This window comes from Castor canadensis, chromosome 2 (genome assembly GCF_047511655.1).
Source record: "Castor canadensis chromosome 2, mCasCan1.hap1v2, whole genome shotgun sequence".
NCBI lineage: Eukaryota > Metazoa > Chordata > Mammalia > Rodentia > Castoridae > Castor > Castor canadensis.
Window position 1 is genome coordinate 127,029,306 of NC_133387.1, and position 21,694 is coordinate 127,050,999.

Sequence of the window (21,694 nt, forward strand, 5' to 3'; positions counted from 1 at the left end):
GCTTTTAATAACATAACCTTAAAATACAAAAAGAACTAAAATAATTAACAAATCTACAATCACACTGGGAAGTTTTTTAAACACTTCTCTCAGTACTGACAGAAAAAGCAGGTTAAAAAAAAAGATGAAATTTGAATAAAACAATTAACACACACATTCCCCAAAACTACAAAATACACAATATTTTCAAGTACGTGCAGAACATGTAGCATAAAGCTGTAAATTTCAAACTTCTGACCTCTTTTTTCAACACTATGTTAGAGTTCTTCAACAGACCAATAAAGGCAGAAAATGGAAATAAAAGACATATAGACAGAAAAAGTATGAAGAGGAAAAAAACTTTCATTATTCACAGAAGACACACTTATGTACATACAGAATCCAAAAGAATCTATAAACTGTAAGTGAACTCAACAAAATTGCTACAAGTCAGTTCAACACACAATATATGGCATTTCTGTATGCTAGTAACAATTGACTAGGAATGTAATAAAATGAGCCATTTACAACAGCATAAACAAACCAATCACTTTGGAATAAATTAAACAAGATGGTCAAGACTTTACACTGAGAATTAAAAAAAATTATTGAGATGGAGACCTAAAGAGAGGTAGTGTACCTAAGTAGTAAAGATGTCACTTTTCCCCAAATTCTATAGCTCAGTCCCAGTAACAGTATCAGCAAGATGCTGTTTAGTTGTTGTGAAATAGACAAGATGATTCTAAAATTTCTACAATGACTAAGAGTGGACAACATTCATAAAGAGCCCAGATGAAGATTATGTACAATCAGATGTCAACTTTTATGACACTTGTACAATTAAAATACACTGTTGGCACAAGAAAAGTAAACCAGTGAAAGGAAGGTTCTTCCAACAGACCAACATCATGATAAGGATGTCAGGGTGGACTTTGTGTGTGTGGTACTGGGGTTTGAACTCAGGGCCTTTACCTTGAGCTTCTCCACCAGCCCTATTTCTGTGATGGGTTTTTTTTTTGAGATAGGGTCTTGTGAACTATTTGCCCCAGGGGTGGCTTCGAACCACGATCCTTCTGATGTACCTCCTGAGTAGCTAGGATTACAGGCATGAAACACTGGCGCCTGGCTCAGGGTGGCCTTTTTATATGTACCTAGTGAGTCTACTGGCTCTGCCTGATGTCAGGCAGTATTTGAGAAGGCAGAAATAAAAGATGTGACACAAAAACATTGTTCACGACAGAGATGTGCTGATTGTTTTCCTTTGAAAGGGAGTAATGGTGGTAAGGGGTCCTACAGAGACGTTCTGGGGAGTTGGCAATGTCTATTTCTTGATTTGGGTGATGATTGCACAATTGCATTCACATTGTGAAAAAAGCAAATTCTTTGCCTGTGACTTGCATGTTTTCCTGTATGTGTAGAACACTTCATTAAAAAGCTTAAACAGAAGAGAGTGGTGTATGCACAGCTGACATCAGAACCACACGCACAGGAGTGTGCCTGTTCAAAGATACAGATCTTTAGGCTTACCCATAAGCCCTTTGCTCCATCGTGAGAGAATATAGAGTCTGCTTGCCACACGTCTTTCCAGTATGCCCCTGACATCAGAAACACTACAAGGGGGCTGTCTGGGGGTGGTGGTGGGGGAATAGCAGGAGGGGGGAAGGGGAAAGGAACTGGAATTGGGGGATGAAGAAGACACACACACATACACAAAGACAGCATAATGAAACCCACCAAACACTGTTTCAAAAGGGGGGTGCAGGAAAAAAGGGGATTAAAAGAATATAGTAGAGGGAGTGAACTTTTTCAAAGTACACTGTATGCATCTATGACAATTTCACAATGAAACCTCATTATACTATTAACATATCCTAATAAAATAGTTAAAACATTTATAGCAAAGCAAAGTGCTTAGAAGTTTACTTTTAAACAGGTTGATTTGGTCTTCTAGTTGGATTACTTTAAAGTCACTATTTTATCCTTCTCCTCCTGGAAATCATCCAAAGGCCTATAGAGAAAACAGGAAATGAAACACAAATGCCATTTCAGCAAACCAGAAAACAGCAAACATCTGTAGACTCCAAAATAGGCGAACAGAGCTGCGAAGCTGATGTCTGCACGAGAGCAGAGGCACTGCTAAGGAAGGCAGAGGACTCAAGACACTACTTCCCTTAAATGTGGGCTGCCCAACAGTTACAAAAGCCTCACCCCTGTGGGCAGCAGTTGAATAGGGGAGTCCCCTACACCCAGGTTGATTCTAAAGAGCAGGGAGTGTGAGAGACACAGAAATAAGTCACATTCAGAAGTGTGGCTGCAAAGGTCTTATCTGGTGTCTTCCAAAAGAGAACCTCCTACAACTACCCTCCAGGAAAATCCAGTCTCCTATAAGTGTTGAGCAATTAAAAACGAGGCCAACCCCAAATCCAACGAGGCCACCCCTAAATCCAAACAAAGTAGATCTAGAACCAAAAGTGAGGCGTGTGTGGAAGGAACATCAAACCATAATGGACGTGAGAAGGGAGAAAGAATGTGGAAGATGACTGAATATACAATTTCTTCATTTGTAGTTAGCTGTGTGTTAAAGATAGTATTCACAGCTGGTGAGTGACGTGACAGAATTATGACCATATTTATGAGATAAACACTGAGAACATAAATGACCAATTGAAAGCTGAAAAAAGAGGAAGAGGAGGGAAGAGAAAGAAGAACATACTAGTTTACCCACTGCCAATACTAGGGAACTAGCAGATGCTGCTTAAAGAAGTAGAATGCCTAAGGTATTCCCCAAAGTTATGCTATAACAAGAACTGCAAGAACAAAACAACACAAATGTCCTAAATTGCAAAAGCATGCACACATAATGCACACAACCCTTCAAAATATAGTAAGGTATAAAGACTTTGTAAAAAGCTATGTAAAAAGACAAAACAAGACAATGAATAAACATACCTATCAATAAATGTAAAGGACCTAAATCCAAATATTAAAAAAAAGGACTTTCCAACTAAGTCACAAGCAAAGGCAATTCTACATTGCATGTAAGAAATACATTTAAATTGAAATGATCACCACAGAAGTTAAAAACAATAAAGATGGCTGGGTGCTGGTGGCTCATGCCTGTAATTTTACCTAGTCAGGAGGCAGAGATCAGGAGGATTGCAGTTCAAAGCCAGCCAAGGCAAATAGTTAGCAAGACCCTATCTCAAAAATCCCTTCACAAAAAACGGCTGGTGGAATGGTTCAAGGTGAAGGCCCTGAGTTCAAGCCCCAGTATCATAAGAAAAAAAGATGGGTGAAGATAAATACAAATCATCTTAAACATATGAAAAGACTCAACTTCACTGTAACAAGAGAAGTTAAAATTACATTAAAACACCATTCTTCACTTAACAATGGCAAACATTGAGAAGTCTACTCTGGGCAAACAGCTTGTCCCATACTTGTCTGTGGTAGTTAGATCAATACACTTTAGGAAGGACACTGAGGCAATATCTATCAGTTACAAATGCATGTAACTTTTGGTTCTTTAATTCTACTTGTAGGGATTTTATCTTTGAAATACACTCTCACAGAGTAAGATGCTTTCAATACAAGGCTATACCTTGCAGTAGCTGGCTAGTATAAAAATATCAGAAATCAGTTCAGTGTATACTATTATGAAATAAAATTGGTTAAAAATGGTGCATGAATAAAACATGGCCTCTCCATTTATTTGTAATACTCTCTAGTTACAGAAGTGAAGATCTTTATGTATTATTATGGAAATGTGTTCAAGTTATATTAAAAGTGAAAAAGACATTAAATTCTGCATATCATGCTACCATTTGTGTGAAGATGGGAAAAGCTACAAATTTAATCTATTTAATATACAGAAATATTTCCAAAGTACAAGAAAGTACAAACAGTGGTTGCCCATGGGGGACAAAGGTAGAGGGCTAATATGTTATTATACTTTTTAATCACAAAAATGCATTCCTTATTCAAAATATTAATAAATTCTGCCTTTAAACGATGACAATCCAGAACTGTGGACTTTTTGAAAAGTCACTAAGCTCAGCTTTTCAAGAGAGCTTTTTATATTAAACCAAATAGAGATGGCTGCCTTTGAGGTTCTGGAACTCAGCTACCAAGACAGAGTCAGGTGTGGGGCATATGTAACATGCTCACCAACGTGGAGGGAAGAAGACTATGGGGCAGCCACCTCTGGAGATCAGCCAACAGAATTCACCATGTCTGATGTAAGGTAACTCTGGGGTCCTGTGTTAAACATTCTCATCAAAGGAAACTGGACTCATTTTTATTTTATTGTGGTACTGGGGTTTGAACTCAGGGCCTTCACCTTGAACCACTCCACCAGACTTTATGAAAGGTTTTTTCGAGATAGGGTCTCATGAACTACTTGCCCAGGCTGGCTTCGAACCACGATCCTCTGCTCTCTGCCTCCTGGGTAGCTAGGATTACAGGTGTGAGCCACTGGTGCCTGGCCTTTTTTTCCATTTGCCTCAATTTTCTTCCATTACTTCTGGCCCACCCTACTGGCTATGTTAAATAATTCTTTTCTTTTTTTTGGGATTTCAACTTTTTAAGGAAAAAGAAGGAATAGACACATCTGAAGCACAAACTCTTAGGGCAGGTAGGAGACCAGAAGACAAGGTCGGTGTGAAATTCTGGAGCCTCAAATGAAGATGTGAAGAGAGAGTGCTTGGTGACGTTTTCTCAGGTGGCCCACATGAAGGAGTGTCTCAGAATACTGGCCAAACTTACTAATTTGCATTTCTAGGATTCACTAGTAATGCCTGTTGACATCCGGCAAATTACACTAGAAGTGACATTTTGTACACATCATCTCACCTCGTTTTCTCTTAGCTCTGTTACTTTGGCCTCTGGTTACTTATTGGCAGAAATGTATTTGGGTTTATTTTCTAATGAGAAGTACAAGTTCTTCCAAACTGTGTCTGAGCGAATAGCTAACAATGTTGTTAGCTAATAATAAGAAATCTTGTTTCCCAAATTTATTTGATCATGGAACATGCTTTTCCAGGATTTTTCAAGTCTAATATTTTCTGTAATATATGGTAAGAAATAGGGTCAGACATCTTTGTATGTAAGTACAAAAGTTTTAACCAGCCACTGAACTAGAGTAGCAGAAAGCTAAGCGAGTAAGCTTAGCTGCATTCTGATCCACTCCTGGGGACTGGTGAGCTAGGGCTTGTCCCTGTGAACTAAAACTAGGGCGTCCACAGGGTCGGGTTCCACGCAGTGAAAACCGTTTTGGGATGCCAGTGGATGCAGGAAAAACAGCCCCGCATGTATTCATTTCCATGCCTGGCTCAGCACAGCCCAGTGCTGTTATTCTTAAACATCTATTAACATGATTGCTTGGTAATTACAAAGGGTAACCACCAACAATTTTTTCACAGGAAGCAAGGCACTGATCATCTTCAACTGCTCCTCTGGCTTGTGCAAAAGAGTCAATGTTTTAAAAAAAATCTCTTGTATCACTGTAACTGAAGAAGAATCTCTATCATTTGAATGACAGCAAGTTAATACATTCAAGGCACATAGTTAAGCAAATGAACATTACAAATGGCTGAAGGGAGGGGCAGTACGGATTCTGATATATGGATAAAAATTATCCATATCAGAAGCCTGGTGGGACCTAGTGACTTCCTCTGTCACATTGTTCTAAGAGTCTTTTAATTTCAGCAGAAACCATCCATGATGTTACAATGGACTGTCAGTAGACTTGACCTTGATCCTTAAGTCAGCTGCCACCACTGGTCCTCTTCATCGTCCTCAAAGCTAAGTGCTGTTACAGATGAGCTGGCAATATCCCAACTGTCACAAAGGCTTGGGGGGGAAATGAAAGGAGAGGACTGATGTTTACAGGGACAGAGCACTTAGGTTGCTAGATAGTTTTTATAAACATCATGCCCTAAAACAAAGAAACCAAAACAGCCTGAAGAATAGTTTTTCTGTTTTATGGATGAAGCTGGTGCTTAGTGATAACAAACTTTGTCCAAGGTTACAACAAAGACTGATAAGTGAGGTAAATTCCAAGCCAGGTCTAGGCAAGTCCAAAGTCAGTTTATACTGTTACGCTGTCTCATTATATAAAAGAAAAAAAAAAAGACCCATTTACACACTTTCTCACTATCTAGCCAAACACCCCAACTTTATCATCACTCCAGCCTCAAGAGTCCTGATATGGCTTAGTTCTTCCTATTCACTTGCCCAAATCAATGGAGATACTTATTCTTAGCTGCTGGCAATGAACTTTCATAACTCAGCATTTTTGGGGAAAAAGCCTCAATACTTGAATTGCTTCATTTCACGCTCATTCTCCCGGCACACATCTTTCTGGTCCCCTTTTAAAAATAGATTCCAAAATCATGACATATTCAAATATTCGGGGAGGACAGAGCACAGTGGGAGCGCTAATCAAAGTCGCACAGCAACTTGGTGTCTGTTGGAACCAATCCAAAATCAGAGAACTCCTGTGTCTGTGGAGCCATCACCCACATTCCATCTAGAAAAAAATCAAAGTGTTCTCTTCCGACAGTGGACTTGGACACTGCTCCTGTTCCCCAGTCAGGTCTGGGGGAGCCACCCAGGTTAGGTGTCTCTATTGTGTTTCCTCATTGTTTGAGAAATAAATCAATCTTCCAACTTCCCTTAAAAATTGTGTGAATCTGGGGCAACCCATTTGGGACCCTCCCTCCTGTGGGGACTTTGTAAAATAAATAATTTTTAGTCAAATGTAACTCCCTGGTCTTCCCAGTGAGTGAATAATTTAAAATTCAAATCCCACCCTCCTTTCAATTCCTTTGACAAAGGGCTTACACATCTTCCACCTTCATTACTTTTTAGTGTGGTAGAAAAACCAAATATCAAAGCCAAAAGTATGGTCCCCCCGCTAGAGAGTGGTAGGTAGTTTGGAAGTGGTTGATTCAGGAAAGCTGCCTCCCAACTGTGCTTATTTGGGTTGCAGATACCATAATTCATATCCGCTGAAGGACAGAAAAAAAATCAATCTTTTCCAGAAAAGAGGGTAATACAGCAAAGCTGCTGTATTTGTTGAAAACAACTCCTTGAGTGCTATTCCCCACACACATCCCACACACCTGCCTTCAAATCTTACATCAAATTATATCACATTGTCTGGCTTGATCCTTGCTCTGGTAACGAATACCCAGGGCTTCCTGGGCATTTCCGTCTTTTTAACATCTTTTTACCTAACACTTACACAGGGATTCTGTGCAGAGGGGCTGTAAGATGATAGAGGGGCTCACATCCACCAAGTCTGGCGCTGAGCACACTCGTCACTTAGCAGAAATGACTTAATGACTGGGTTTAATTTCCTTAAAATCAATCATTCCTTGTAGTGCATCAGGATTAGATGGCTTCAATGGCACTGTGTCGTTCTTGCTTATTTCTGCAAAGATCCCTTGGACGCACACTAGAGGGACACCTTGGGGAAACTCCCCTCAGCCACTCTAGCAAATGATCAGAATGGGAACTTCCCCACCCCCCAGACACATACCCAGTTCTTGTCTTCTGCCTCTGGCCACCATGCCCAGGGTCCTCATGGGCAGCGGGCATTTACCAGCAAACGCTGGTCACACTGTCAATTCTACCACCGTGGCCTCAATTCACGTAAGGATAGCACAGGACCAAACACAAAACTGCTCAGACCACAGGTGTACATGAACCACTTGAGGACTGTCAAAAAAAACCACTTCCATACGACACTAGTGCTACTAGTTCGCTAACCTCACTTGTGTAGCAAGGTCCTGGTAACTCTGTCCTCCCATGTTTGAAGCACACTTGGCCTGGTTACCTACCAACAAAATAAACAGGGCGCACAACTGAGAATCCTGCGTGGGGAGATGTCCCGTCTGTAAACGGGAGCTCAGCCTGCACGCCCGTGCTGCCCACAGAGATTTGCCAGGCTTTGCATTCAGCTGAATGACAGAACCTGGCTCCGCCTCTCTAGCCTTATCTGATGCCATGGTGGTGTGGAGAACCTGCCCTGTCTGAATTCTGACTTATTAGACCTGAAGGGACGAGACATCTGAGGTGTCCTCATGCAGCTCCAGACTCGGGGGAATGAAACGCATGCAATTCTGTGATAGACTGGAGAGAACTTTACCTCACGGTTGTTAATGTCCTTACCGAAAGAGATGAAGAAAAAGGCACAGAACTGAGCATGAGACAGGTTAACAGAAGAAGGAACACCTTGTTCCCTACTCTGGGTTATGAGCTCACAGGCATTTATACTCACTCCAGTGTATTCTGTCCTGCTTCCTAAAGTTCACACTAAGCAGTATTTCTTATGTATTCTACAGAAAAATACTTTAATATAGGTCAGATACATTCAGTGATCAAAACAGCAAAAGAAGGGCTCAAGTGGTAGAGCATCTGCCTAGCAAGAAAAGGCCAAGTTCAAACCCCAGTCCTGAAAAAAAAAAAAAAAAAAAAAAAAAATCAAAGGAATGGTTATTTGCCCTTCTGATTAAATAAACAAAACAGGAATTGTTCACATATATACGATTTAAAAAATATATATATATACAAGACAAGGAAACCAGTTATAAAAATAAGGACTGAACCTTAGTGGCACTGAAACAGTAGGAGCAAATGTAAAATACAAAAGTAACTTCACTGGGGCTTCATGAAGGAGGCGTCCCCCCTCCCTCAGAAGGTTACAGTCTGGCTACTCAGTGTCTGCTGGGGCCGTGTCAGGCCCTGCTCCAGGAGCAGCGGCCTCACACGGAGCAGGGGTGACCTCTGTCTGTGCTGGGGGGGTCTCGTGACTGCAGCTGGCATCTGTTGGACTAGGGGTGCTATCGGCATGAGCAGGCACAGTCTCTTCTTCTGTTTCCAATTCTGTTTCTTGATTTTGAACTTCCTCACTTTCTTCCACCATAGCCGGTGGTAGCTGTAAGAAGGTCTAATAAAAAGAGAAGACGACACCAATATGAGTTCAAGTGAAAATACGAAAAAAAAAAAACATTTTATAAAGCTAAGCTGTCAAGTCATCTTCCTTAAGCTGCCCGTCACATGACAGATGTAAGACTGTGTTCCACTAACAGGAAGGATTACATCTACACAATTATGGCATGTTAGTGATCAAACGCCAAGTCTTCAGAAAGACAACGTAATACGCTGTCAGGTTTTGGGCAAAGGCATCTGGTGTAACACGTATAAGGAAACAGTGGATGACCAGGCCTGACTGCCACACCAGCTCAGAGGAGGGTCGGCTGTGATGAAGGTGCCCTGATGGGTGGAGAGGAGCAAGCCTGGAGGCCATGGCAGGGAGGGAGGGCAGAGTGCAGGCTTCCATCTCGTTCAACTACAAGTTGGAGCAGCTGCAGGTGCCTAGTGTCGCCTCTAGCCATGGCAGTCTGGAGCTAAGGTGTAGCTTCTCTCCTTGTAGTCGCCACGTCTAAAGTGGAGCTTCGAGCTGCGCTGCTGCAGTCAAGGGAGTGTGACAAGGATGAGAGGACACACCGAGCATGAGCGTCCACGCCACATGATGCTGTGACTGAGATCACAGTGGGTCACAAGAGAATAAAGCAGTTTACTCCAGAAATGGTGCTGAGACGTTCAAATGGAAGCTCAAAACACACCATACCTGTAGGTGCCACACTGCACAACTGTTAGAGGGAAAGCTTTGTAACTCTGGGTTAAACTCAGTATTTTAAGATACAAAGCATGAATCACAAGAGAGTAATTTTATACACGGAACATCAAGATTCAAAACTTCTCCTTGAAAGATACTTTAAAAAATTCAAAAAAACAAGTTAGTCTATAAGGAAATATTCGTAAAACATGTACCTGGTATAAGTTCTATAGCTGAAGTACATTAAAACCTCTCAAAACTCTTAACAATAAAACCCAGCAATCTAAGCAGACACATTCCCAAACAAGATAGACAGGTGGCAAATAATCATGAGAACATTCAAATTAGGGAAAAAATGTAAAAACCACACTAAGCTCTCTGCACATCTGTCCCAGCTGCTAAAACAAGGAACACTTAGCATATCACGTGCAGTGAGAATGCAGAACCACCACTCTCACACCCGGAGAGAGGACATCGAGGAACAACCACTTTGAAAAAGAGGCTGGCAGATTGTCTCATACACGTAAAAAGTTATCCAGCCATTCCACTCCTAGGGTTACACCCAAGAGAAAGTGCAGACTTGTATGTATTATCTGCTGATAAGTGAATGAGTAAACATGGTATATCCATACAATACACAACTACTCAGCACAAAAAAGGAATGGACTACTGGTAATGCAGCAGCATAAAGAAAAGAACTCAGGCTGTATGACTCCATTCACACAAATGCCTGGAAAATGGAGCTGGCCTAGGGAGGTGAGAAGGGCACTGAGGAGAACAAGGAGTGATTACAAGAAGGCAAAGGCAACTTTTGGGGGTAATAGATGTGCTCATTATCATGGCTGTGGTGATGGCTTCACAGGGATCAGTCAGAGCATATCAAATTGTACATTTTGAACATGTCACTTTATTATATTCCAAATTCTACCCAGAGAAGACGTTTCAAGAACAGGAATGCTGCATGAAGCCCTACTGTAGTTCAGGTGGAGGTACTCACCTGTTGATAATGGTGTGTGGTCTGTATCAAATGCATGTACATGTTGTACACAAAGTTTGCCATCTGGGGCATATTCTTGATTATCTGTACCTCGTGAGATGGTCTTTCTCCATTCTAGAAGGCAGAAAGAAAGGGAAGTTTCTTGTGAAGAAGCCCTAGGAACTAACATTTTCATATCTGCCCTTCTTGAGCTCATCAACACGCACTATGACTAGGGTTTGGAGGGCACAGATGCAGGTGTGAGAGCCCAATGAGTATGTCATGAAGAGCATGATTCCATCTGAATTCAGAAAGGCAGAGACTAGGAAAGTTAAGGGTCACCAGCCTTCGAGACAATTTTGGGCTGATAAATGAAGTGTGGGTTCTAGTCTAATGATGGATGTAGAAGAACAAAAGAAAATAATCTGAACAGGTATCAACATGGGCCAAAGCAGCAGTTTTCGATACTGTGCATGCTCCAAAGACAGTTGAGATAATCAGAAAGGCCCTGATTAATTATGTTTGTCTAAAACATAAGAAGTTAATATTTATTATTATTTAACATGTAGACTGTTAGTCATGGAGGCAACTATTCAAATGCTGCCTGTTAAACTTAGTAGTAGCTGTCAGAGTTCCCTTGGGGGGTCACTGTTAGACTGCAGGTGCCTCGGCTGCAGCCCCTGAGAGTAGGTTGGGAAGTCTGGGATACAGTGAGGTGGTTTTTAGGGAGCAATTTCTGACAACAATATGACAGGATTGGTATGTATACCGTGAACACTTACAATTTTACTTAAAACCTAATGGACCTCCAGGACATTTCACTACATGAAAAAAGCAAAACTCAAAAGTCTATAGTGTGCTAACCTTCACATAAGAAACAAATAATCTAAGAAAATAAATAAGGATCTGCTCCTTTGTGCAAAAGAGTGCAAGGATAAACCATATAACAGCTTGTCTGGGGAGGTAGTAGGAAACAGGTGGAAGAGGGAGGAATAAAGTAGGGGCACTTCTGAATCTGTTGTTTGGTATGTGAGCTCTTCTGTCCCCCATTCCCCAAAAATGCAAGCTGCTTCAAAACTGTTTTTGCCTCTGTTAGTAAGTTACCAAGCTGAAGAGCGGAGGTACAGAGCAGCCAGAGCAGCGATTAGCGCTGTGGACTCTGGAATCAGAATGCCTGTGTTCTGAACCTTGGATCCTCCACCATACTAGATGCAGGGTGAAACTATTAACTTCTCTCCCCAGGTTTCCTCTATGTAAATGGGGTTAAAAGGAAATCTGAACAGGGTTATTGTTGGATGAAATGAAGTATGCCTGCAGGGTTAACTGCTTGGTGCATGGAAGGTGCTCTGTGAACGTTACAGAGGCTCTCATTCCGTTCCTTAGTTCCTTAGGCTCCTTGCCCATGCCCCCACCGCTCTGCCTCTTGGAAGAATGCCCACCTTTCTAGTGGTTGGGAAGGGCTCGGTTGGAATTATATGCAAATGAAGCGGGCGGGCCGTGAGCTGGCTGAAAGCTGGAGTGAGCTCAAAGCAGTTTTGGAACAGGGAAACTCTGGCGAAGATGTACAGTCCAAGCCTGGCTCTAGACATGGCCACCACCAAGCGACGGACGTCCCTTTGAGAAATAAAGATTAGTAACATAATTATGCAACCTATTCGTTCTTTTTAAACATATTCCAGAGAAACTACAGCACCACAAAAATTAAGCTTCTGAGTACTTAATAAACATAAAGTTGATAATCATATCACTAGTGAGCCAAGTAGAAAGTGATTCTTTGTCACTAACATCTTGGGTTTTAAATTTTATTTAAGAAGCCCCATGAGTACCATGCACAGCTGCGATGCAGGTTGCCAACGCACTGTGTTCACCATGCAGTCATCTGAACCATTTCTTTCTGCCAACCCAGGCTCCATCAAGGTCAAATTTTACTTCTCAGAGAACCATAACCACATTGCTTTATACATATGACTGTAACTGTTTCTGTTTCCTCACATTTCTCTCTCTTATTGGCAGTACTGGGGTTTGAACTCATGGTCTCATGCTTGCTCCACAGCAGCTCTGCCACTTGAGCCTCGTGCCCCAGCCCTTGTTCACTTATTTTTCAGCTAGAGTCTCGTTTTTGCCCAAGGCTGGTCTTGGACCTTGGTCTTCCTCTTCTGCCCTCCTCAAAGATGAGACTCCAAATGTGCACTGCCTTGTCCAGCTTGTCTGTTGAGATAGGGTCTCACTAACTTCTATCTTTCTGACTTCTGCCTCCAGAGTAGCTGGGAATGCAGGCATGAGCTACCTGCCCATCCAGGTTATGATTCCATTTCTATTAATAAGCAAATCCACAGAGACAGAAAGTAGACTGGTGCTGGCCAAGGGTTTGGGGGGAGGAAAGGGTGTGAGTATTAATAATCATAAGACTTTTTGCTCAGGAAATGGAAACATTCTGAGGCTGGTTTAGGAGACAGTTGCGCAATTCTGTGAATGCACAAAAAACCACTGCATTGTATTCTTAGCACAGGTGAGCTGCATGGAATGTGAATCACATCTCAAAGCTGCTATGGAAAGATGAAATATGGCAGGAAGTAGCTTTCCTTGGCCTCTGTGACATAAACAGGGAAGGGTATGAAGGACCAGCTCTAAAACCAAACTTGTAGGAAGAATTTGATAAGATTCTGGCTAAGATACTAGAATGACCCATGTGGGTAACTAGAACCAGAAATGAGAGTTGAATGGACAGAGCCTCTGTGCGGACACTGCCACCACTAGGACCTGCTAACAAAGAAGTTCCATTTCAGAAGGACACTGTGGCAAATCAAAGACGATCTGGTCATTTGGATCAGTTTTTGCTTAGGAAATTTTGACTTTCAGGGCAATACTGAAATCAGGTTCTTTTTACCCTCTGTTTACAAGAGTTTTATCATCAGAATCTTACATTCATACTGGAAGTTTTTGAGAGATTTATGTAAAACACCATTCAGATGTAGTTATCAATGTCAGTGAGGAAAAAAAGGAAATGCTTTTTGGAAAGGACTCTTAAGTATGTGCTTGGCACCATAATAAGTAGGCAAAAGTACTCTATTATCTTGGAACAACTTCTTAAAACATCACCTTTGCTTTCTCGCACATAAAGTTGATAATCATATCACTAGTCAAAGTCTCCAACAGACTCCACCTAATGAAAATATTACTAGAGAGTGAGGATTTGTTATTATACCCACCAGACAAAATAACACGATGAATGCTCCATGTAGTTCTGCTGGAAAGTCACGACACGAAGACTTATATAAAACTAAATGGCCGTGATGTAATATTATTCACTAATATTCAGCACAGAAATACACCACCACAAATGATAAAAAGGGACTGGTGGAGTGGCTCAAATGGTAGAGCATCTGCCTAGTAAATGTGAGGCCCTGAGTTCAAACCCCAGTGCTGCCAAAAAAGAAAAAGAAGTAATAAGAATAGGTTACTGTTTGTGTGACAACTCTAAATCCTGGGAGGACAAATCCTCCTTTACACCCTAACACTGAAGTGAGAGATTGGGGAGAGAGATGAGATACACTGTGCTGTGGAAAACTTACTCTGTTTTCCACCCTGTTGCCAAAAATGCCATCTATGAATGTGACTAACCAGTGAAAAAGTTAATATTAATGAGGGAGAGGAACTGCCTTCCCCACTAACACGTGGGTGTATGAACTTGAGCAGCAACAGAAGTGGTGAGCCACAGGAAGGTCGGCCATGCTACATTCTAAGAAGAAGCACCCCTGCATCATCAAGTACAGCATAAACTTAGAGGGAAGGAGACCGGCTTCACACCCAGTTCAAAATTTCAGGAGTCGAGTTCAATAAAACGGTGAAAACTTTTTCCCTCTCACCTTAGATGGCCCACTGCCCTGGTTCGTACCAGAGAAAGAAGAATGTAATCATTCTGTTGACCTTGAAATCTATCAACAGTTGTCACCTACGAGAAAAAGGGGAAATATGATGTTTTCGAAAGCAGAATAAAAAGGCTCTAGAGATTAAAATAAATAAATACCTTACCTTTAAGATACTCAATCCCCAAGGAAATGTTATCATAAACTTGGGATTGCAAGAACAGGTTACTGAACACGAGATGAACAATGCATGATCCATAGTTACCACAGCAGGCTGCAACGCTTGGCCCATCTTAACCTTTGCTAATAATTTAACTGCCTTCAGAATTCAGCCTTCCCCCAGTAGACAGCCAAATCGCCTCCTGAAGGCGGGTCTATGTCTAGCTTATTAACTGGTTTAATGTCCAATGCTCAGAAATGTAACTTACTATTTCACATCTAGCCTTACTATTTGACAGCATTCTTCTGTCAAAGAAACAAAGCCAATGATCTTCTTAGCACTTTTTGTTTGGTCCGTAAGTACAAGTATAAACAAGGAAGTTTAGGAAATTTTAGTTACTTCTGTTAGCCACCTGAGAAAAAGTTTTATTGCTTACCCTACAGAGAACATAATTAATGGTCCCTCTGCCTTTGGGACACTCACAACACACTTCCTTCTAAGTCAGCTCTGCAGAGGGGCAGTCAGATTATGAGGAAACATGCCCATGTGTGTGGACAACTAGGCATCTGTCTGGCATCTTCCACGCAGCATGACGCTCTGAGATGGCTCCATGGGTGTGCACTGTTTTACTGCTGAGCAGCGCTCATGAGTGAACACGCCATGAGTGGTTTTTCACTCACATGGACATGCTGACCATGTCTAGCTTGGAGCTGTTTTGGATGAAGATGCACTGCACGCTGAAGTCAAGTATTTTTGTGGACGTATGTTTTCATTGCTGGGAGTGAAACTGCTGGGCTGTACATGAGCTGAATTTGATGAGACCCTGTCAGTGTCTCCCAGAGTGGCTGCACAGATTCACAAACTCACCAGTGATGTCCATGCTGTGCCACTCCACATCCTTGCCCACACCTGGCATCCTCGGTCTTGACCATCTTACCCATTCTACTGGGTGTCAGTCCTGGTCTCTGAACTCAGCACTTCACGTGTGTGAGGCAGGCAATCTTCGGTCAGAGCCACACTTCTGGCCCCTGTGCTGCAGCATCTCTTTGTGCCTTAACTTACGCAGCAGCCAATGATGTAAAGCATTTGGGGGAGGGGTGGTCTTACTGGTTACGTGCAAGTCATCCTGTGAACAGCATCTGTTCAATTCACTTGCCCATTTGGAACCGGATGTCTTATTTAGTAACACATATTCTGAATGTAAGTCCTCTGCTATTATGTGTTGGCACTGCTACCCTGACCATGAGGAGAGCCTGCCTGCACTGATATGGCCTGAGAGCTGAGTTACACTGATACAGCCCAAGAGCTGGGCTGCACTGAGGATGTGGACACAAGGTCATTTGGTCACCTCACTGAGACCCCGCAGACTGCTGTGAACACCTGATTTCCATCTTCTGGGGAAGAGACAGGACTTGAGGCCTGTGTGTTTCTCCTTTTCACTCCTCCATGGCATCTATGCCTGTCTGTGTTCCTTTTGATTTTCATTTTACTTTTTCTAGCTCACACTTCACCTCTTCCAGAATTCTTACATTTCTCTGCTTTGTATCCTTCACTAAGTATTTTATAGAAATAGCTACTTTGCCACGTATTAAAAAATTTAAAATACAAAATATGTATTTTAAATCTTGTGTTCTATATCACATGCTCTCTGAAGTGTGTATCTTGTCTATGGCTCTCTCTCAAACTCTAGGCTCTAGCAATCCGCCTGCCTCAGCCATCCTAACAGCTGCACCACTGCACCCAGTCTACCTTGTCTGTGTGTTGGCAATTTTCACATGTAAACTGAGCCGTGCTAACCCTCTGTACTGTTTCTCATTGAGTAAGATCAGCTATGTGTAAGAAGTTAAGTTGGGGCTTAGGAGCGAGATGGTTTTCTAAGGGCTGGATGTTTTCCTCTATTCCTGCAGACAGTCTACATTTTGCAGACACTGCTCTCCTCCAGGCTTCTTTGGTCCAATCTGGGATCAGGAAGGCCTCTGCTCACCCAGATTCCCACACACACTGTTGGAAAATGTGGATGTAACTCTCACATTGCAAGTGGTCCTCTCTTTTTCAGAAACTGTACTTTTGTAGCACTTTCACTCTCATTCCCTAAATTCTTTTTCTCCCATGTTTTCTAACTGATCTTAGTCACCTGATCTACGTAATTTCACTAAAAATGGAGTTTATCTCCCTCCTCCTCCTCCTGTTTTTGTTACTTTTAGATGATTTCTGAGAAAAGGCAAAAGAGCTTTTACACTGACATGTAGAAAACCACAGCCCTAATTTTATCATTAGTAACACCATATTTATATTTTGTTATTCTCTATTTATTCAATCCTTTATACTCACATTTCTTTACACAAAAAGTTTAATCTTGAGGTCTGAATACACTTTGCAATCTTCACTTATCTCCCAGACAACCCCCACCACAAAGCAGTCCAAATTATATGTTTGCAAAAAACAAAACAAAATACTACAGCTCATATTTCTGGAACAGTGCATAAATTATAATGAAATTTTCTAAGTCATCATTTTATCAATAAAATGTTTTAGAAACATTTGTTTCTATGTTGGGGTTTGGCTCAAATGGTAGAGCACTTGCCTAGCAAGTGCGAAGCCCTGAGCGAGTCCAATCCCCAGTACTACCAAAAAAAAAAAAACCAAAAAAACACATTTGTTTCTGATCACTATCAACAGGTCTTCAATGTGGTAGCTGAGATGGAAGATGTTAGAGCAGTCAAACTGTTAGATAGGATTGCCCTGGATTTGCTGTTTCGATGATTTCATCAACAGATAGGCTTGCCCCCAGATTTACGGTCCCTATGATTTCATCTTCTCATACACCTTAAGAGGAATCCAAAGCGGAGCAATACAAATAACTGGTAATAAATCACCTTATTTGGCCTTCCAATCAGTGGGTTGTTCCCACAGCGTCTGTTGATGATGTCACGGATAAGGTGCTTCTGCCCGTTGTATGTGGTCAGAATGCTGATCCTGTCTGCAGGGTAGCCAAGCAAGCACATGTACATAAAGAGTGCTACTACGTACTCTGCCTCTCCAAGATTCTGTAAGGCAAACACAGCCACGTAGTGCATTCTTTTCCTTACCTTCAATTTTATAGACAAAATGGCTTATCCAGTACAACTTGCTCACCTCAAGAAGTGAACACATGAACAGTTTTGGTACTAGTGAGAGATAAGCTTATTATAGGTAATACTAATAAAAACTTTGACATTTGCAATGTGTTTATGGTACATGGCACAATCCTAACAGTTACCAACTTAAAGATCTAATACTCTTGGAACCCCAATAATCAGGATAAATGCACAATATTCTATAGAGTGCATTTCAACTCTGTATTAATGAAAAGAAATTGTAGTATAAAGGAAGGAATTTATCCAAAAGCCAACACAAAACATAGTCTAATAGCGTACACCTGAATCCTACAGCTGACTTAACTCCTGAACAGACTTTCTTACACCCTTGTGTTTCCTGATGCCTTTTCTGTGTGTTTTGTTTTTGCTCTATTCCAACTTTTGTTCTGACTCAAGCTCGTCAGTGTGGCTTACTGGTAAAATTAGAGGCTCTCGTTAGAACTGGATAAGAAATAACTTAAAGCCAGTTGGGCCAGTTCAGTGGAGACCACATTCCAAGGACCGGATGAGACGGAATGTCAAATGAGCATAAACATGGTGTGACAATCAAGAGGACAAGTGCTGAATTTCAGGCAAAGGCAAGAGGAAAATTACTGAAAGACTGTCAAAAATACCATTTATATTCTGGTTCCTGGTGAACAGCCTGAACTACCTTTTATTTAAATTTTCTAGTTCTTTAGAAGGTGAGTGAGAAAAGAAGCCACATGACTACTGGTAGCAAAAATACATTATCTAAGTATCGGCTCTAATATAGGTAAAAGAACAAACTGGGAATCATGGAATGACCATAATAAAAGGTAGAGCTGAAATTCAGTTTTCAGGACTTAGGTATTTTAGACAAGATTAACACAATGGGCTCTCAACAAACAGAATCCACTTCTGTGTTCATGTGAAAAATGAACACTGCCTGATTTAATAATCTGCTTATAGAACAATGTGAACTTCATTTTAACAAACACTTTAGAACCTGGGCCAAGCAGGTCCAGGGCACTTCAAATTAGTCACTTTTACTCATGCCTCTGTCCTGTTCTCAGACACTAACTCTTCAAATGTGCTGCCTCAGTGCAGACAGCACTCATTTGGCGGACTTTCCAACTCTTTGGAAATGTGCATGTCATCAACATTGACTCAGTACTTTCCAGTGAGGTCACAGCTTTGTTTCTTTGGTTCTTCTTTAATCCACCTGAGACTGACTTGTGTGTGCCATGTGGAAGGTGATGCTCTAAACTTTCCCTTTTGCAATGCTACACAGCTCAGCATTGCGGGACTGTGAGACACTGCAGGCCAGGCTCTTACAAACTATCCGAAAGCCTCGTGTTTTACCTGATAGAAGTAAGGATTGGGCTCAGACTCCCCAACTCCCTGGAAGTCCTCCACGTTGATGAGCTGGAAGTCGTACAGCAAGCCAGCATTTGCTGTGCTGAACTCTGGCAAGAGCTGCACATGGGGTAAGTTTCCCAGGTTCTTGTATCGCCAGTTGTACAGGTTACACAAGCTTTCCAAAACAAAACCCCAAACAGGAGAGATCAGAACATGAAGTCCATTTTAACACTCACGAAGAAGTTCCTAAGGCTGAGAGCTCCCTTTACGTTCCATGTCACCCACTTTGTTCACCTTTTAAACCTTACTTCAAGTCACAAACAGTCAGGAGACTGAAGATATTACAAAAGCAACAGCTCTACTGAGCTCTCTGAAGTAAAACGCTATTGTCATAAATTAAAAACTCAGGGAAGACCTGATAAATGGAGAACTATGGAGCTAGAGTTCTTTATGAAGTGAGGACTGGTGAATTCCCCTCTTGCTCACTTTGGCTTCATGTTTCAAAATTACATTAACTGTGTATCTTTTGGGGACATGAAGAAATGGGAAGGGAGCCAAGAGTGGTGGCTCATGCCTGTAATCCAAGGTATGTGTGAGGCAGAGAGGAAGATCATGCAAGATAATGAGACCTATCTAAGAAAAACTAAGGTGAAAATATCTGGGGGCCTGGCTCAAGAAATAGAGTGCTTGCCTAGCCAGCATGAGTTCAAACCTCAGTACTGCCAAAAAGAAAAGAAAGGGGAAGGACAATGAAGGCACCACATTAGAAGTCACTTAAAGAGCTCTCAATCGGCAGAATGAAGCAAGTAACTTATGTGGTCACTTCACACCTCCAGCAGAAGGCAAGACAGGTGCTTTCTGATCTGTAGAGGGCAGGTTAAAGCTGACACAGCAAAGCCTGCAGCACTCGGTCACAGAGTTCAGTTACACAGGAGTGACATTTTCCCCGTACCCTCTACCTGGCCCTGGCTCTCCCTTGAGCATCGAGGTCCACGGTAGGAACCCCGACCCGGACGAAGCGAGTGAAGAGAGACTGCTCCATGTTGGAATACTTCTGGAAGGCCATGTTCTTAATCACTGGAGGCAACTGGTGATGGTCACCAATCATAATCCACCGCTTCAGGCGGCTGAATCCATCCTGAGGGTTCTAGAGCGAGAAGAGGAAACAGCAGCATTCTGTAATCAGCACATCTTCCAGTCAGTCTCTAACTCATCATGTGAGACATCTGCTCTTCACCACATGGGAGCTTGGCAAACGCACAGGATGCCGGTGAACCATGTGTGGAGGAAGGACTGACTGAGAGGGCAAGTGTGGAACAGCCCTACTTTAGCAGCTGGGAAATCTACAGAGGTCCTGAAGCAAATTTAGGCAAAGGGTGCGTACACAAAGGAATGGATGCCCGGGAGCAGAAAGAGGAAGACTCAAAGGAACACCTGTCTACCAGTTCTGAGCCCTGCAAGACAGTGAAACTCCACTGCCACTTTCACTTCCTACTCTCCACGCCTCCTTGCTCCTTGAAACATACCCTGCACTGGATAAAATATGCTAGGTTCCGAAGAGCTTGGCTCCTACAAAAACCTTCTGTAACTCAATGTATCTGTAACTTAGAGCAGTCTATTCAAACTGCCAATCCCAAATCTTGTTTTTAATGCTTCAGTAGGAGAGAGTATTTCACAGTAAGAATCATTCGTAAAATATCACTATTTGGCTCAAAAGATTAGGCATAAAATAGAGAAAAGCAACACAGTGAACATAACAGACAGTTCTAGAAATACTCTCACAAAACCAATGAAGAGAACTCATTTTCCCTTCAAGCTGTGCAACAATGTGATTTTCTTGATTAAAATTGTTGTTTTCTCAAAACTATGCTGTAGATATAAACCATGAATTTTCTTTTCTTTTTTTTTATTATTCATATGTACATACAAGGCTTGGTTCATTTCTCTCCCCTGCCCCCACCCCCTCCCTTACCACTCACTCCACCCCTTCCTTCTCCCCCCCAACCCCTCAATACCCAGCAGAAACTATTTTGCCCTTATTTCTAATTTTGTTGTAGAGAGAGTATAAGCAATAACAGGAAGGGACAAGGGTTTTTGCTGGTTGAGATAAGGATAGCTATACAGGGAGTTGACTCACATTGATTTCCTGTGCGTGGTGTTACCTTCTAGGTTAATTCTTTTTGATCTAACCTTTTCTCTAGTACCTGTTCCCCTTTTCCTATTGGCCTCAGTTGCATTTAAGGTATCTGCTTTAGTTTCTCTGCGTTAAGGGCAACAAATGCTAGCTAATTTTTTAGGTGTCTTACCTATCCTCACCCCTCCTTTGTGTGCTCTCGCTTTTATCATGTGCTCATAGTCCAATCCCCTTGTTGTGTTTGCCCTTGATCTAATGTCCACATATGAGGGGAGAACACACGATTTTTGGTCTTTTGGGCCAGGCTAACCTCACTCAGAATGATGTTCTCCAATTCCATCCATTTACCAGCGAATGATAACATTTCGTTCTTCTTCATGGCTGCATAAAATTCCATTCTGTATAGATACCACATTTTCTTAATCCATTCGTCAGTGGTGGGGCATCTTGGCTGTTTCCATAACTTGGTTATTGTGAATAGTGCCTCAATAAACATG

At 41.9% G+C, this 21,694-nt stretch overlaps 1 protein-coding gene across 1 annotated transcript in view; it reads right to left on the bottom strand.

The window, feature by feature from the left end:
* Positions 1 to 5,944: 5,944 nt before the first annotated feature.
* Positions 5,945 to 21,694, bottom strand: part of Aqr (aquarius intron-binding spliceosomal factor) — an 86,541-nt gene continuing 70,791 nt past the window's right edge. Inside the window, exons 29-35 of the mRNA XM_074065600.1 lie at positions 20,023 to 20,210; positions 19,067 to 19,238; positions 17,483 to 17,653; positions 14,447 to 14,532; positions 12,020 to 12,194; positions 10,602 to 10,715; positions 5,945 to 8,932 (exon numbers count right to left, since the gene is read on the bottom strand). Coding sequence (XP_073921701.1) covers positions 8,696 to 8,932; positions 10,602 to 10,715; positions 12,020 to 12,194; positions 14,447 to 14,532; positions 17,483 to 17,653; positions 19,067 to 19,238; positions 20,023 to 20,210 — 1,143 coding nt within the window. The 3' untranslated portion in view covers positions 5,945 to 8,695. The remainder of the gene's footprint in view (positions 8,933 to 10,601; positions 10,716 to 12,019; positions 12,195 to 14,446; positions 14,533 to 17,482; positions 17,654 to 19,066; positions 19,239 to 20,022; positions 20,211 to 21,694) is intronic.